At 43.0% G+C, this 19,274-nt stretch overlaps 1 protein-coding gene across 3 annotated transcripts in view; it reads left to right on the top strand.

Annotated features, from left to right (window-relative positions):
• The window catches only part of ASB3 (ankyrin repeat and SOCS box containing 3), a 279,122-nt gene that overhangs the window by 3,628 nt on the left and 256,220 nt on the right, over nt 1-19,274 (top strand). For all 3 annotated transcript variants that reach the window (XM_089676464.1, XM_089676462.1, XM_089676463.1), the window contains exons 2-3: nt 7,394-7,595; nt 18,878-19,036. In XM_089676464.1, coding sequence (XP_089532590.1) covers nt 7,394-7,595; nt 18,878-19,036 — 361 coding nt within the window. The remainder of the gene's footprint in view (nt 1-7,393; nt 7,596-18,877; nt 19,037-19,274) is intronic.

Raw genomic sequence — 19,274 nt, 5'->3', positions numbered from 1 at the left:
CATAAATTTACGAACAAATTAGATTTTTTTAAAAACTTTTTTAACTGGATTTGTTTTATAGCAAAAAAGTAAAAAATATTGTTTTTTTTCCTTAGAATCGGCAGTCTTTTTTTTTTTTTGTTTATAGCGCAAAAAATAAAAAACGCACAGACGATCAAATATCACTGAAAGAAAGCTCCATTTGTGGGGAAAAAAGAACATAAATTTCATTTGGGTGCAGCGTTGCATGACTGCGCAATTGTCAGTTAAAGTAACACAGCGCCGTATCGCAAAAAATGGCCTGGTCAGGAAGGGGGGGAATCCTCTGGAGGGCGAGGGGTTAATGATGTAAACTTGGTACATACTTTGTCAGGGGCTGCATGAATTGATTGGGCTATATACATAAAATGATAACCACTCAGGCAATCCACATTTCTGTTTCTAATACAAAGAGTTCAAAGACGTTATTTGGTGACATAAGAAGCCTTCATCCAGGTCCTTGTTTGAGTGGAGAAGGATCAACCATCTATGATGATGTCTCCTGACAGTGGTGGGGAAGGTGTGTACACAATGGATCAGCACTCTTAATTGGCAGGAAGACCTTCTTAGCAAGCAGTTCCTCGACCTGGCGGAATGGAGGTCAAGTGTTTGAGGACCTGTGTCACAGGTGGTATATCGGATGTGGACCTCCTGGCTTCCAGGTTCAGCAACATAGTGGTCAGGCTTCTCTCCAGAGACAGCGTTCTTCTGATGGCAGCATTGGATGTTCTGCTGACTTTGTGGGATCACTACAGCCTGATCTATTCTTTGCACCCTCTGCCTTCTCCTCAGCATCGAGATGGATGGCATTCCTTTGCTCCTCATGGCACTGAACTGGTTGTAATTCTGGAAAACATCCCATGAGCTCTTCCAGATTGACCAGATCTCTGATCTCAAGGGCCTGTTTACCACCCTGCTTCACAGTCATTGCCTGTAAGTATTACGAGGTGGCTGTCCAGGCCTCATCTGATGCTAGCTTCGGACATAAGGTCTTTCAGGCAGTTCTCTGATCTCAAGGGCCTGTGTCAGGGTCCTGTCCACGGCAGGAGTTCTGGAAGATCTGGCATTTCTGCCAGTACTCTACATGGCCGCAGAAGTACACATCAGCCTCAGTTTGGTGCCAGACGGCCTTTATAAGGAGGCTCATCGCTTCCTCTAGTTGCTGGATGATCTCTAGCTCCCCGTACCCTGTTCCTGTGATTCTGACTTGTGATTTCCTGTTACCAACCCGGCTTGCTCCTGGACTTGTCTACTCTGCCTTACCCCTGATCTGACCTCGGCTTGGCTTATGGATACTCTCTCTCTCTCTCCTCTGTATGACCTCGGCTATCCCATCTGACTACGTCTGCTCTGATTCCCACCTGGTACCTGACCTTGGCTTGAACCGACTACCCAGTGAACATCCAAATCCCGGAGGGGCTTGCATACCACGCACAGGTGCCTCCTGTCTGCAGACCTGTCTCTGTGCACCAGCTGTGCTTCTGAGTGGACCACCAACCAGCACTCCTACAGCCAACCTGTGCAACTTTGGGTCAGACTCCCGCTGTCCCACTCTCAGGGGTGTCCGAAACTTAGCCGCAAGGGAAGCCCTCTCTCCATTGACCTCCATCACCAGGTACGTGATAGCCTGTTTACCACCCTGCTTCACAGTCATTGCCTGTAGGTATTATGAGGTGGCTGTCCAGGCCTCATCTGATGCTAGCTTCGGACATAAGGTCTTTCAGGCAGTTCTTTGAGCTGCAGGCAGTCCCCTGTTTTATGGCTTTATTAAGTAGGCCTGATAAGCTGCATTCACACCTGAGCTTCGCGTTTTTGAGCGTTTTTCCACACGTTTTTATGTGTTTTTTTTTTTTTTTTTAAAAAGCGTTTTTGAGCTTTGGCTTTTTTTTAATAGCCAATAGAGAAAAATATCATCTGTTTCATCATTTGTCGATAGGGTTTTCAGATTTTTAGCTTTTCCATAAGCTTTTATTTAATTTTTTATTGCTATTCTTTTTTTTTTTTGTTAGCGTAAGGGTTGGGAGTTAGAGTTAGGGTTAGGGGTTAGGTGTCGGAGTTAGGGGTCATTTATTTATTGTCTTCTTATGATTTATCATTTATTTATTTTTCGTTAGGGTATTAATTATTATTAATAATAATAATTATGTGTTAGTGTTTATTATTATTATTAATAATATTAATTCATTAATGTAATTATTTTTAAGGTTAGGAGGTAAGGTTAGGGGTTAAATATTTATTATTACATATTTATTGATTTCATTTATTATTTATTTATGATTATTTAAATTTGTCTATTATATTTACATTTTTTTTTTTCATTTTAGCAGAAAACCGATTCGAAATTGTGCACAATTGCGCGTTTCTATTCATTTCTATGGCATATAAATGCTCTAAAATGTGCAAATCTGCCCGATTTAAACGACAGAAAAAAGCTCCAAACTTTTTTGAGCATCAGGTGTTTGGCTTCATGCGACTTGTAGCAAAAAATCTATTTTTCTCCACTCCAACTCGCTCAGGTGTGAATCGGGCTTTAGTATTTCGTTACTGTTGTCTACCCCTCAGTTGGACATTTTTGGACCAATTGCCCCAATTGTCTTAGAATAATTTCTCCCCCCCCCCCCCCCATTCAATTACTTTTGGACATATGGAAAGGTGGGATACCTTCTTAAGGACACCACCCTGCACTTCCTTATTTCTAGCCTTTGTGAGAATTACATGTACAGTGCCCACAGCCTCCTGGGATACCCAGGTCGAAGGTCCTGGGAGGCTACGGGGTACTCTAAGGCGTACACACTGCATCATCGATGGGGCTGACTGTCTAGTCATGGTTTTTGTGGCAGTCCCCATGATGGCGTGTCATCACAGGGCCATTGCACAACGCAGAAGTGACAGCTGGCCTCCACCAGCAACATCAGAGGAAGATGGCGACACAGGACCAAGTGTGAAGCAGCGCATCCCTAGGGAACATTGCTGGATCAGCACCCCCCCCCCCCCCCGCTGTACAGGTACTTTCGAGTTCAATAAAGGACACAGGTCCCCTCTGTGTTTGTGATTCCAGCACTGCTGAAATATAGAAGAGGTCACAACTGGCTGGTCAACTGCATTTTTTTGTTTGCCAGTGACCACTTCCTTCTTTTGATGGCAGTATAACCCAGTTGTCTTTGAATATCTGAATCCTGTCTCCCCTAAAGCGGCAGTAAACACTGTCTTTTCACTTGTGCCAGCAGGCAAGCCCATTTATTACGCTTGCTTTTCACACTTGAAGCAGCCGGTGATGTCACTGGTGAATGCGCACTGTGCCTTGAATTGTTAGCACGCTGAGTGTATTGTCAATCCAGAGCGCTTTGCTGTGGGATCGACGTCATCGCAACCCGGTCATTCAAACAGCCCGGAGCTCGTGAACACGAAAGGAAGAACAAGTAAAAATGGAAGCCCTGGCAGCAGTGACTGCATGTTGCTGGATGGCTTCGGTTTAAGGTAAGTCTGTTATAATGTGCTAGTATGTGGTGCATTCTAGGACACTATTGCAGGCCATAGACGGGTCGAAAATCGGCCGTTTTTCGGGATTTTTTCGTTAGTGGGTTAATTGGTCGGCCGTTTTTCTGGATTTTGACACTTTTTTTTTTTATCGGTGAAGTTGGAAAAAAATCAGCCGATTTTGCTGATCCGCCGATTTTCCGGGCAATGATAGGCAAATCGGCCGATCTTTTTACCAATAAAAAATCTGCGCATGAGCCGCGACCTGCAAGAAGAAGAAAAAGAATAAGAATTCCAGTCCGCTAATATATTTTACATGAAAAAGTATTGCGGTTGCAACAATGTATCTATTTTGTATCCGAATAAAACCATCTGTATCCGAAATGAATACAAATAGATACATTGTTGCAACCACTATACTTTTTCATGTCAAATATAATAGCAGAGCTCTCTGCAGGGACAGAAGTAATTAAATGCCGGCTGTAGACGGGATGAAAATCGGCCAATTATTTTTTTTTCTGTTGGTGGTAAAGTCGGCCTTTTTTTTTTTTTTTTTTTTTAAAAATGGACAGTTTTCGACCCGTCTATGGCCTGAATATGACTTAATCCGCCTGGTAGCCCACATTTTTTTTTTCGTTAAGCTTAACCTAATGCTACTATCGCTTTAACCACTTTGGCTCCGAAAAGGTTTTACCCCCTTCATGACCAGGCAATTATTTGCTGTTCAGCACTGCGTTACTTTAACTGGTAATTGCGTGGTCATGCAACGCTGTACCGAAACGAAATGGATATAATTTTTTAGACAAATAGAGCTTTCTTTTGGTGGTATTTGATCCCCACTGGGTTTTTCATGATTTTATTATATAAATAAAAAAAGATCGAGAATTTAAAAAACAAAAAAAAAATTTTTTTACTTCCTGCTATAAAACCTATCCAAAAACAAAAAAATCAAATTTCTTCATAAATCTAGGCCAAAATGTATTCTGCTACATGTCTTTGGTTAAAAAAAAGATCCCAATAAGTGTATGTTGATTGGTTTGCGTGAAAGGTATCAAATCAAATCCTGATCCTGAAGAAGCCACGTGATCGTGGCGCAACGCGTCGACCTATTTCCGGTCATAGGGGTGACGTACTTCCGGTTCCGGGTTCGGACGCCATCTTGGTACACCTGAGTATACCCATAGCACATGGGAACTGCTTCTCTCTGTTTGAGTACATGTGAGTGCGTTTTTGTCATTTTACCTTGTGTGCATTAAAATAGTGTTGCACTATGGAGGTCTGCTCTTCTCTTGCATATGCGCCCTGTTTGTGAGGGAAGGTATTTGAGAGGAACCCATAGCTTGGAGGAGGATCTTGATTTAAGTCAGTGGAGGCAGTGGAGTATCAATATCCTGGCAGAGATATATATTATATATACAAAGCCTTGTGACCCGCAAGGGTCGAATATTGAAGGTGAGGGGGCACTTTGGCTATTTATGAGGGGAGTCACTTCAAGAGTCACGAAGAGCACAATGGCAGCATGGAGTGAAATCATTACCACAGCGTATTGAACACTTTTATTATTTTACACAGTGTGGCATCACTAATAATAATTTTTGGATTTGATTTTGCATTTTATTTTGTTTAATATTTGTCACTTTGCACAGTTTAAGTGTCATTCTGTTGAATATCACGATTTACCACTAGGGGGTGTATAATTTACGTGGGGGATTTTGCACTATATATGTTTGTAGATTGATTATAATTTTGAAGGATATAAGTTGAGCGCTTCATCATTTATATTATTTGGCAATCTGACACTGATGCTGGGTGGAGACTGACAATGACATCACTGGTGACGCTAATACAGTGATAATACTGTACACTGTCACTGTCCTGATGACACTGGTTGGGAAGGGGTTAACATCTTGGGTAATCGAAGGGTTAAGTGTGCCTAACAAGTGTTAATTAGTGTAATGTGTGCTGCTTTTTACTAAAAGTCTTTGTTTCTTCTCCCTGCAAGGCAGGGAGAAGAAACAAATATTTTTTCCCCTCTCTACAAAGCCCTGTGTTGATTAACAACACAGAGCTCTGGGCTGTGATTGGACACAGCCTATCATCAGGTCCCGGCCATGAATCATTGTCCGGGACCTGCTGACAAACTCCTGCTGTGTCTGATTACAACGGGAGTTGACGGGTGAGGGCGCTGTGCTTTTACGGGCCGCCAGTCCACAGTACATTGCGAGTGGGCAGTCCTTAAGTGGTTAACACGCCAAGATTTTGATTTTACTGTAAGCACAAATTTTTTTTTTTCTCAAATGCAAAATTTTTTATTACTTTTTTTAAAAAGCTTTCCGATAGATTATTTTATTTATCCACAAAAACAGGCTTTTAGGGTTTCACTAGTGATAGTAAAGTGATGGAGTAGATTTTGATGAATGCTGGATCAGTCTGGAAAGATTTTGCTTCTGATTCATTTAAGTCAGGGTCGATAAATCCCAGGCGCCAGGTCACCATGGCGACAAGAATATGCTCCCTGGCGCCTGGGCTGTCAGCCCATTCACTGTTCCGTGCCCACTGTTCCGTCTCCTGAGTGTGCTGTGCACTCACTCCAGAGCGTGCTGTGTGCAGTCCGTCATCCTTTGACTGTGCTCCTCGTGTCCCAAGCTGCCTGCTCTGCTACAGTTTCCTTTGGCCGGTGGCAGCGGGTGGGTGGGGCATCGGGGTTACATGACTGTTGGTTGAGCGCAGGTTCACTTAAACTGAGAGAAGGGCTGCACCTTGCATCGCTGAACTGGGGTTGGAGCTTAGTTGGTCGGTGGCCATGAAATGGAAGGGGGGAGCTTTTGTGGACCAGCTTGCCCCTTGAATGTGTAGTTGCTACATAATTCTTATACCTGTGAGCTGAGGTTTTTGGGCTGTCTCTTTGCTGGATGGGGACATCTCTGCTGGAGGGGATGTCTCTTTGCTATATAGGGCTGTCACCTTTGCTGTATGGGGATGTCTCTTTGCTGTATGGGGCTTGATTGGGCTGTCTCTTTGCTGAATCGGGATGTCTCTTTACTGGAGGAGATGTCTCTTTGCTAGATCGGGCTGTCTATTTGCTATAAGGGGATGTCTCTTTGATATATGGGGATGACTCTTTGCTGGCTTGGGATGTCTATTTGCTGGATTGGACTGCCTCTTTACTGGATTGGACTGCCTCTTTACTGGATTGGGCTGCCTCTTTACTGGATTGGGCTGCCTCTTTACTGGATTGGGCGGTCTCTGCTTTATTGGGGATGTCTCTTTGCTGCATTGGGCTGTCTCTTTGCTATATGGAATTGTCTCTTTGCTTTAATATATGGGGATGTCACATTGGGGTCACTGAGGTCACATTAGCAGAGTGAGAGAGAGAAAATGAGGGAGAAGAGAAATATTGGAATACTAGTCAGTATCAGTTTGCAAAAATATATTTGCTTTGGAAGAATATATTACCTCTAACATTGGGTGTACTACATGTGCAAATGTTGCTGCATTCTGTAAAACTATTAGTTTAGTTTTTTTACATTTTGTAATGGGGTGCCTCAGAATTTAAAGGGTGCCTCCGGGTTGTGGAGATTATGAAAGGGTGCCTTGACTGAAAGAAGGTTTAGAAGCACTGATATACAGTATATAATCTTTATAAATTAGATCATGGGCTGTGTCTCAGATGGGAATATTTGCTACCTGCTGGCAGCACGGCCCCATACTAATAATTTATGTATTACATCAGGCAGGCAGAAGCTGATGCTCTTTATTTTTTTGATTTTTTTTGTACCTTAAATCCCTCAGGTCTCTTCCTGTTCTCTTTCATCCACATTATTGTTAAGAGCTGAGAAAAGTTAACTGGCCGCTCGGCTTTGGCATTTTAGTTATTGAACTTCTGTCTTGTGTACAGGTGGAAATGGATTTCTCAGAGGCGTATACTGATAGATGTTCTTCTGTCGGACACGCGGCTCGGAGAGGTGATATAAAATCCTTGAGGAAACTAATTAAAAAAGGATGCAGCGTGGATGTGCCTGATAACAGAGGATGGATGCCGATCCATGAAGCAGCTTTTTCCAACTCGGCTCAGTGTTTACAGCTGCTAATTAGCGCAGGTAAAAGGAAATAATAAAGCCTTATTAATTGGTTGTTACATGCATTTTAAGGGGTTTCTTATTGTTTGCTGTGTGTGCTACTTTTGGTGGAACATTTTCTTTTTAATGGACTTATTCTCTATTAGGGAAGTTGTTTGTTTTTTTTCCTCTGTCAAAGCAGAACTCTAGCCAACCAGCTAAATGCAATTTTAAAGCTGAACTCTAGGTATGATTTTTTTCATGCATACCCATATGGAAGAAAAAAAATATATTTGAAATATATGTAAAAAATATCCTTCCCAAATATATTGCCATATATTTGAAATGCTACAATTTTGGCCATATTCAATATATTTAAAAAAATAAATAAATTTATATATATATATATATATATATATATATATATATATATATATTGCATGTTGTAATGCATTTTTATTGCAATATATATGAAAAATATTTTTAAAAATACATTTCGAATATACTGTATGTCTTTTAAAATTACAAATCTACATTTTTGGAATGCATTTACAAATATATGTTAAAATTACTTTTTTATGTTAAAAAACATCTGAAGAATATATTAAAAAAAAATATATTTTTAAAACTATATATTTTTTTAAATATATTCTTCAGATGTTTTTTAACATATAAAAAAGTAGTTTTAAAACTATATATTTTTTTAATATATTCAGATTTTTTTTAACATATAAAAAAGTATTTCTAACATGTATTTGTAAATCCATTCCAAACATGTAGATTTGTATTTTTAAAGACATTATAGTAAATTTGAAATGCATTTTTTTTAAATATTCTTCACATATTTTCAATAAGCAGTGTGTGTATATGTGTATATATATATTATTTATTGAAATATATTGAACATGGCCAAAATTGTAGCATTTAAAATAAATGGCAATATATTTGGGAAGAATATTTTTAAAATATATTTTTCTTCCATGTGGATAGTTACATTGGTCCTGCTCATACCCGAAGCTGCAGATCACTGTAGTAGTTGGTGCTACTAGAGTGATAGTAGCAATCTTCATGGTCCTGTGCCGAACGGGTTCCCTTCTGCCTAGTAACCACAGGGGACTGCTTGACTGAGCACTGCCGCCATTCACAGGACAACTTGTATTTTTTTTAAGGAATAGAAGTTGTTCTCAAATTTGAACAGGGGTGGAGGTGGGGCAGTGACGTCACAATAGCCATTTCTATAAGATGTGACCAGGAGATAACATCACAAGATATGATTGCTCACCTTTTTCGCTTAACTTTACCCCTGACGAGGCTCTGCTTTTGAGCGAAACATGTAGGGTATATATTTCTCATGGATCTTTTCTTTAGAGCACTTTTTTTTTTGGGGGAGCACTTGGTCACTTTTCCCCTGAGTATAATCTTTGTGGGGCAAGTAGGACTGCACAGTCTTTGCAAAACATGGTGATCCCATTAGCCAGCTAGGAAATTTGGTGGATATGGTGATGTGTGGGGCCTGTCCATTAGTGGTGTAAGTTTTTGCCACATGGATAAGTGTAACAGTACTACATATCTGTGGCAAGAGAAATTGTCACTTACCTGACCAGAGGCTGCAATAGAGAGAGGGCTCCTCTTACGGCTAAGTGCAGTGTGCCCCTGGAGATGGAAACTGGAGGTGCAGTGCCCAAAGAAGCACAGGTTGCCAGTGGTGTTGCTGCTTGGAAATGCCTGATGAGATGGAACCCATGGGTGCTCCAGTTGCAGGAGGAGTTTCTCCAGAGAACACGTGGACCCCGGAGGATGGGTAGTGTAGTCAGTAGCCAGAGCCAGAATCAATATGGAACAGCAGACAAGAGCAACGTCAGGATCAAGCCGGGGTCATACACAGAGTAGCAGACAGGAACAAGGTCAGGATCAAGCCGGGGTCATACACAGAGTAGCAGACAGGAACAAGGTCAGGATCAAGCCGGGGTCATACACAGAGTAGCAGACAGGAACAAGGTCAGGATCAAGCCGGGGTCATACACAGAGTAGCAGACAGGAACAAGGTCAGGATCAAGCCGGGGTCATACACAGAGTAGCAGACAGGAACAAGGTCAGGATCAAGCCGGGGTCATACACAGAGCAGCAGACATGAACAAGGTCAGGATCAAGCCGGGGTCATACACAGAGCAGCAGACATGAACAAGGTCAGGATCAATCCGGGTCGGTAATGGGTAATCAGCAGTAAACTCAGAAACGGGAGGGGCTGATGATAATCCAGCAATCACTGAGCAGAGCTGCAGACCTTATAAAGGCAACTGAGTGTCAGCAATTAGTGCACCCTGCGTGTGCCGGTGCGTTTTCGTGCACAGGAATGCATGATTACGTGTCGCCCGCCTATGCGCATGCGCACTTCTTTGCGCAAATTGGCTTGGCAATATTGCGCATTGGCGCATTTGCCCGGGCGTCCTCATCTTTTCCTCTGACAGAAATGGTCACGTTGAGGCTACTGAGGTAGATATAAACATCATAGAGGGATGCACTATACTTCTTGTTATTATTATTATAATACAGGATTTATATAGCGCCAACAGTTTGCACAGCGCTTTACAAAAGACTGATACATCAACAGTTCAACCTCTGTTTCTCTCTGAGATACGATGACCAAGGAACATGGTATTCATATATTACATGCTATCTCTGTGCTTTTTTTGTGTTTTGTGGAGACTTACATTTTTTAGTGTTACCACTTGTGGAAATAGGGATGTGCTGTGATATAAATAGGTGCTCCTCCTTGCTCTGTGGGTTCCTAATATTGGCAGTTCCAAATACACCCACTATATAAAAGTCCTTAACAAAAACTGTTACATAGCATAGTGGGCTTTTTGGTGTGTAGAGATAAGGACCCTTGTGCAGACGTCACAATATCCACCTCATCCATTCAGAGAAAAAAAAAACAGGCTGCCTGTGAATGGTGGCAGTGCTGAGCAAACAACCCCTTGTGGCACAGAACCTGGAAGATTGCTGATAGCGCTGTGATACTTAGGTTGGTCCAAGGTGGACCAACAATGCAATACATCATGCATAGAGTTCAGCTTTAAAGGCTAAGTTCACAATTTAAAAAAACATAATAAATGCACATCCTTTTGCTGGTAAAAAAAATGTGTATTTATTATTTTTCTGCTCTGCAGCCTGCAAGGCATTGCACCCATGATCCGCAGATAATGGGTGCAGTGCCATTCTCCTGCAGACTCTCAGACAGCTGTCTGCCAGTACCTCCCATAGGGGCAGGCAGTTACTGAATGGCGGGAACGGTTATCAAACTATGAGAGCGCTCACCAATGCTCTCGCACTTAATTGAGAACTACATGCTATTGACTGCGGCGGCTGACAGTACTGACAGTAGTTCAATCAGTGACAGAACTCTGTGAATGGAAAGATCCTTCACCGCTGTCACAGGGAGAGGGGGGATCGGGGGAAGTGAAGGCAGGAGCTGGAACATGTTGCATATTCCACCCTAAATACGGGTGGAATATGTAACATGTTCAAAAAATGAACTTATCCTTTTAGGCTCCATTCACATTTGTGCGACTTCTCATGAGACTTTGGACACATAAAGTTGGATGACGAGTTGACAATTTTTCTGTAAAGCTGAACAAACACCTTAAAGTGTTACTAAACTCAGGACCCTGCATTCCCTATATCTGGTCTCCCCGGACCCTGCATTCCCTATATCTGGCCTCCCCAGACCCTGCATTCCCTATATCTGGTCTCCCCAGACCCTGCATTCACTATATCTGGTCTCCCCAGACCCTGCATTCACTATATCTGGTCTCCCCGGACCCTGCATTCACTATATCCGGTCTCCCCGGACCCTGCATTCACTATATCCGGTCTCCCCGGACCCTGCATTCACTATATCCGGTCTCCCCGGACCCTGCATTCACTATATCCGGTCTCCCCGGACCCCGCATTCACTATATCCGGTCTCCCCGGACCCCGCATTCACTATACCCGGTCTCCCCGGACCCTGCATTCACTATATCCGGTCTCCCCGGACCCCGCATTCACTATATCCGGTCTCCCCGGACCCCGCATTCACTATATCCGGTCTCCCCGGACCCCGCATTCACTATATCCGGTCTTTCCGGACCCCGCATTCACTATATCCTGTCTCCCCGGACCCCGCATTCACTATATCCGGTCTCCCCGGACCCCGCATTCACTATATCCGGTCTCCCCGGACCCCGCATTCACTATATCCGGTCTCCCCGGACCCCGCATTCACTATATCCGGTCTCCCCGGACCCCGCATTCACTATATCCGGTCTCCCCGGACCCCGCATTCACTATATCCGGTCTTTCCGGACCCCGCATTCACTATATCCGGTCTCCCCGGACCCCGCATTCACTATATCCGGTCTCCCCGGACCCCGCATTCACTATATCCGGTCTCCCCGGACCCCGCATTCACTATATCCGGTCTCCCCGGACCCCGCATTCACTATATCCGGTCTCCCCGGACCCCGCATTCACTATATCCGGTCTCCCCGGACCCCGCATTCACTATATCCGGTCTCCCCGGACCCCGCATTCACTATGTCCGGTCTCCCTGGACCCTGCATTCACTATATCTAGTCTCCCACAACACACAACATGGAAGTGCAATTGTTTTAGTAAATCTAAACTGATAAATACCTTTTCTCATCGGCAGTTACAGCAGTCTTTTGACTTCTATCAGTGTTCAGCAAAGCACTGGTTACAGCTTGTAGGAGCAGTTTTCATTCTGCTCTAGGAGGATGCAGAACCCTTGACCTCTGTCTGGGCAGTGCTGATTGGTCCCGTGCTGATCACATGCACTCTCCCAAGAAAAAAAAAGCCTCTCTAGCAATACACACCAAACTGAGCATGTGCAGAGTATCTCCACACCATATGTTTTATCAGGAGATAACAAGGGGACACTGGAAGAAGGGGAGGATCAGAAAAGTCAGGATCAAACAGCCTTTTTACACAATGCAGAGGATTAACCCCTTAGGTTCCACAGTGAGTATAACAAACATGCTTTACTGCATATACAGACTGATTGTACTGTTGGGGGTTTAGGAACACTTTAATTAAAAATTACAACACTGGGGTTGATTTACTTAAACTGGGGAGTGAAGAGTCTGGTGCAGTTCTGCATAGAAACCAATCAAATTCCAGGTTTTATTGTCAAAGCTACATTGAACAAGCTGAAGTTAGAAGCTGATTGGCTACCATGCACAACTGCACCAGATTTTGCACTCTCCAGTTTTAGTAAATCAACCCCAATGTCTTGATGTCCTAATAAAAGGTGAAGATAAGTTTTATGTAAAAATTAAAAAAGGTAACTTTTTGATACACAGTACTTTAGCATGCAGAATGCCATTCAGTAAGGCCTTGTTTACAATCAACGTTGCCCTCTGCGTTCGGTTCGCACTTCAGAGGGAATTTGACAGGTGGTGAGGAGTTGAATGGGGGTTGTTTTTGGTGGCCTTTACTGCCTGCCAAATGCAACAGCAGAAATCATTTTTGCTGCACCTCCAAGCAAAGCATTGTGGCCATGGCAAATGAACATCTGCCTCCGCTGCCTTTGCAGCTTAAGGAGGAGCAGTGGGGGAGGGGAAACTGTAAAAACAGCTCAGCTGCATTTTAATAGCCCTCAACCATAAGTGTACATGAGTCCATAGACTCTGTTTACAATCGTGCAATGTCAGATGCGACTTTAATCTCACAGAATCGATTGCCAATGGACATTTTCAATGGTGCGCATTCACCAATGCATCTCAGCACAGTGTAATTTTGGAAAAGATTCCTGTACTACTTTGGTGCAATTCCAACACTATTTGGGCCACATAGAATATGCAAATAAGTTACGCTACATAATCGTACTGAAAGTCAGATCAAAATTGGATTGCAGCAGTGTGAACCTAGCTTTGGGACTTACTTTAAAGCAGAATTTCCAAATCTGTAGCCTGAAGATGGCCGGGTATCATTGTTTAATACTGTAATTGCCAGATACAATAACAATATTTAATAAAAAGTATTACAAAATAAACCTTTTTACCTTTGTGTCCATTTGTCACTCTACATTCAAAGTCTAATATGACCTTAAAGCAGGACTTCACCTGAAAGGGGAAGTTCTGCTTTTTCGCCTCAGCTGTCCTCATCCCCCCTCCTTTTCTATTGAGTGACATGCCTGTTTGATGCAGATCACAGACAGCAAACTCCATGGGAGGGCGTCATGGCTATAAATCCCACAACTGAGCTGGGGCCTAGATGTCTATTAATTTCCGCAATCTGGGCTCGTAAAGCGATTGGTTTACTGCTCCAGGGAGACACCCTGTGGAGTTGCTAGAAAAGGCTAGGCTGAGTTGAGGTGTGTGAAAGTTGAAGAATCTCCTCTTTTTTTTTTTTTTAACATCGGAACTAACAGTGGGAGATAAATTATTTTGGCTCATGAAACCTGATCTGCTTAAAACAGGACATTTGGCAAATACTTTAACCCTCTAAACTCCTTTCTGTTATCTCTTTGCTGTGCTATTGTTTTCTGTATATTTTTATATATATATATATATATATATATATATATATATATATATATATTGGCTACATCTTTTTCTGTAAATATTTTTATTGCACCCTTTTGACCTTCTTGGTAATAAATCTTACTTTCTGAAAGTGTGAACTGTTTCTACCATTCTTTAATGCAAACTATGAATTCCTGCCTCTGAAGAACGCTACTGTGTGTGCGTTTTTAAACTTCGGTATATCGCTGTCTGCGGTGACAGTGGTATACCGACGCTTATGCAAACATCATAGTGTTATTGCTGATATTGCCGAATTTTCTCTTTCTCTGTACAAAAAAGAGGTGGTGGCAGTGTGAAAGGTTACTTGCGTAATTAACCTGACCCAGTAACAATTGCTCCCAAGCTGCCGCACACAGGTTGTGGTCCTGGTTGCTGTAAAATCTTTGTGCAGGGTGCAGCTGAGCGTGTCATTGTTACGCATGTGACAGCGCGGTTTTAGATTGGCTAGTCCTTCGGTCACGAGTTTGGTGAGAAGGGCTGGGGTCTGACGCCGCGATCGTCACAGTAGCTGCTGACTTTTAATGTTTTTCTGGGAACTGAAGCCCCTCTTTAAAAATGTAAACATAATTTAGGTTGGCAATCTAGTCACAGGGTTCTTGTCAAGTTAACCAAAGCATATTGGCATTGCTAAATTTGTATTAGAAGGAATAAGCATTTTGGGGATGTAAGGTTATAGGTCATTTTGACATGCCTTAGACCAGAGAGCGTGTAATACCTGTGAAGGTAATCACGGGGATATTGTCACATAACGTGTTGCTCAGTTATTGCTGTTAAGCTGGCCATACATTATACAATTTTGTTATTCAATTTCATTTAGATTTAACTTCAACTATGTAGTGCAAAGGTCTGCCTGATTGCATACAAGTTGAAAGTGTTTAGGTTTGACCTCATATTATATGGTTTTGGTTAGTGGTGCACCAAAATGAAAATTCTGGTGCCTAAACCCAATACGAAAATTCAAACTGCACTTGGCCGAAAACCGAAAACCAAAATGCGCAGTTTTTAAAAATGACTACCGTATTTGCCGGCGTATAAGACGACTTTTTGACCCTTGAAAATCTACTCAAAAGTCGGGGGTCGTCTTATACGCCGGTATACGGCATACTGACACTTTTTAGGGGGGCGGTGCAGTGCCGCCGCCGCCCCCCCCCCTTCCAACAGAAGGGACACTAAGTACAGGGGTGGGCAGGGGCTGGTGTTTCCTACCTGGCTCCGGTCCCACGACGATCCGGTCCAGGAAGCGCGGCTGCTCCTTCGGTTCGGCCACTGGATGTTCGCGCGGCTGCTCGGCTCCGCCTCCTCACCGGTGATTGGCCGCCAGAACTGTAGCTCAGGAAAGGCACACAGGCGGCCAATCACCAGCGAGGGGGTGGAGCCGAGCGGCCCCGTGAAAATCGAGTGCAGGAGCAGCAGGTAAGTGTGCCGTGTAGAGGTGCTGCTGCAACCACATATGCTGGCTGCAGCAGCACCATACTAGAACAGGGTCAGCAAGTGTCATTTGTGTCAGTGGGAGGAATAGTGCCCCATCACTGATACCAATGATGGAGCACTATTCCTCCCACTGACACCAACGATGGGGCACTATTCCTCCCCCCCACTGACACCAACGATGGGGCACTATTCCCCCCCCACTGACACCAATGATGGGGCACTATTCTACCCCCCCCCACTGACACCAATGATGGGACACCATTCCTCCCACTGACACCAATGTTGGGACACTATTCCTCCCACTGACACCAATGATGGGGCACTATTCCTCCCACTGACACCAATGTTGGGACACTATTCCTCCCCCTGACACCAATGATGGGGCACTATTCCCCCCACTGATACTAATGATGGGGCACTATTCCTGCCACTGATACCAATGATGGGGCACTATTCCTCTCACTGACACCAATGATGGGGCACTATTCCTCCCACTGACACCAATGATGGGGCACTATTCCTCCCACTGATACCAATGATGGGGCACTATTCCTCCCACTGATACCAATGAGGGGGCACTATTCCTCCCACTGATACCAATGATGGGGAACTATTCCTCCCACTGATACCAATGATGGGGCACCTATTCCCCCCACTGACACCAATGATGGGGCACTATTCCTGCCACTAATACCAATGATGGGGCACTATTCCTCCCACTGATACCAATGATGGGGCACCTATTCCCCCCACTGATACTAATGATGGGGCACCTATTCCCCCCACTGATACCAATGATGGGGCACTATTCCTCCCACTGACACCGATGATGGGGCACTATTCCTCCCACTGACACCGATGATGGGGCACTATTCCTCCCACTGACACCGATGATGGGGCACTATTCCTCCCACTGACACCAATGATGGGGCACTATTGCTCCCCTGGTGTGCATTGGAAGAGGGGTAGTCTTATACGGCGAGTATAGCCCAAACACTACATTTTAGCAGGAAAAGTAGGGGGTCGTCTTATACGCCCAGTCGTCTTATACACCGGCAAATACGGTATATATTTTTTGGAAAAAAATACACTTTGATTAAAAAAAACAAAAAAAAAACACAATATATACCCCAAATTTTTTTGTAAAATATGAAAGAGGATGTTACGGCAAGCAAATAGATACCCAACATGTCACGCTTTAAAATTGCGCACGCTCGTGGAATGGCATGAAACTGCGGTACTTAGAAATCTCCATGGGCGATACTTTAAAAATTTCTACAGGTTAGCAGTTTAAAGTTACAGAGGAAGTCTAGTGCTAGAATTATTGCTCTTGCTCTGATGTTCGTGGCGATACCTCACGTGTGTGGTTTGAACACCATTTGCATATGTGGGCATGGCCTACGTATGCATTCACCACTACATGCGTGCACGGGGGGGGGGGGGCACTTTTTAAAAAAAATTTATTATTTTTTTGCACTGTCCCTTTTTTAAAAAAAAATGTAATCACTTTTATTCTTATCACAAGAAATGCATGCATCCCTTGTGATAGAAATAATTAGTGACATGTCCTCTTTATGGAGAGATATAGGATCAATAAGACCCCACATCTCTCCGCTGCAGTGTAAAGCATTGGATCAAAAAAAAGCAATGGTCTAGTGCTTTTAAAAAAAAAAAAAAGGCTGGAACCGGAAAGTGACTCCAGTCCTCCAAGGGTATAGAGATGAGTGGAGGCCATCTTTCCTTTACTCATCTCTATGCCCAGTGCCTGGATCGTTTGATGGTTTCTCAGGTAAGGCTGAGAACTACCGAGTGACGGCCGGTGGCGGCAGCGGCGAGGGGCGGGGTTTTTTCGGCACCTGTATCGGTGTTTTTTTTTGTTTTTTTTTTTCATTTTGGCTGACGGACGAAAGGAGTGTTTTCAGCCGAAACGTTTCGGCCACCAAAATTTCAGTGCATCCCTAGTTTTGGTAAATCTAAAGGAAAATTGTACAAGAAAAGTGTATAATGTATGGCCAGCCTTTATTTATCACAGCAAAACACTTTTCTCCTGCGCTGGGAATGGACTCGGTGGAACCAGTAAGGATGTTCTGAAACATGTACTGCTTGCTGCCCTCAACAGACCGGGGTGGTCCAACTTCACTGAATGCAAATAGAAAAACAAAAAGGGCGCACCGACCTAGTGCATTATCGTTTAAAATATTTATTGAAAGAACAAGGTAAATATTATACTCACAATGAACATAAAAACACAACCATTCACACCAAACAGGGCTCTGAGGAAGAGGCTGAGTCCTCGAAACGCGTTAGTCAGTTGGTCATCCAGGGTTCCATCGTATGGACTCAGATGCTGCTTGGATTCATTATTCTGTTTGGTGTGATATGGTTGTGTTTTTATGTTCATTGTGAGTATAATACTTACCTTGTTCTTTCAATAAATATTTTAAACGATAATGCACTAGGTCGGTGCGCCCTTTTTGTTTTTCTATTTGCATTCAGCCTTAATTCATGTTCTGCTGAAGGGTAAGGCTGGCCATACATTATACAAATTTCTTTTAGATTTACCAAAAACTATATAATATGAGGTCAGCCCTAAACAACACTTTCAATGGTATCCAGCAGGCCCTTGCACTACGTAGTTGAAGGTAAATATAAAGGAAATTTTTTTTTTTTTTTAATTTAAATATTTATTTATTTTCCATATAAAATACATATTTCATCGTTATTCTCATACAAAAACCATTATCTGAACCATTAATTGCATTTCTTACTATCTTTTTTCCCATTACCTCCCCAACCCTATCTAATACCCCCCCCATCTCAAACACCCCCCTTCCCCACTAATAGACCCACCCACTCTGCGTTCCATTTCATTTTTTCCTAGATATTATATATAAATACTTCCACCTCACACACACTGCTACTTCATATATTTCACCGCAAACTCTTCCCATTTTCTCCACTTCTTATAATATAGCCCCATCTTATCTTCTTGCATATATATGGAAGAATATAAAGGAAATTGAACAGAAATTGTACAAAAAAATTGTAAGAATATTGTATAATGCATGGCCAGCCAAAGCCTACAATTAGTTTCCTCTACACAGTCTCCATCTGCGTTCTTGGGAAGACATCTCTTCGTCCTTTTCAGAGAGTGGAATAGACAGCGCATTTGTGTTGTTAACTTGATATTTAAGGATAAATGTCACCATAATCCACCCCTGATGGCAGCATTGGGGAATCACTTGTGACTGTTGTGTCTTTGTATTTGCACCGTACTATTAATACACACTTCTCCTCCCCTGATAGCTTTATCCAAGTCATATATCAAATCAAAAACATTTGAAGGTGAAACCGCGCTGCATCTCGCAGCCAAATGTGGGAGCGCACGGTGTGCTGAACTTCTCCTTCGAGCTGGCGCTGATCCCAACGACCTGACCAATGACGAAACCACACCACTTTTCTCAGGTACGAAAAGAAACTCTAAAACTTAAAGCTGTCCTGCAGTAACGGACAAATCAGTACTGAAAACTATTAAACTCATCGGGTATATTAAAGAGAGAGATACTAATTTTAATGTGTAACTAAATTCAAATCTTTCTTTTTTTTTCATTTTGGATAGATTAAGGGAGGGTTATAACCCCTGTAAGTTTTTTTTTTTGCCCATCTGTGTCCCAGAGATTTCCCTTCACTTCCTGTCCCATAG

This window comes from Staurois parvus, unplaced genomic scaffold (genome assembly GCF_062004578.1).
Source record: "Staurois parvus isolate SC_StPar_1 unplaced genomic scaffold, SC_StPar_1.0 ptg000169l, whole genome shotgun sequence".
Lineage (NCBI taxonomy): Eukaryota > Metazoa > Chordata > Amphibia > Anura > Ranidae > Staurois > Staurois parvus.
Note: the sequence above shows the minus strand (reverse complement) of the source record. Positions and strands in the feature narration are given on the sequence as shown.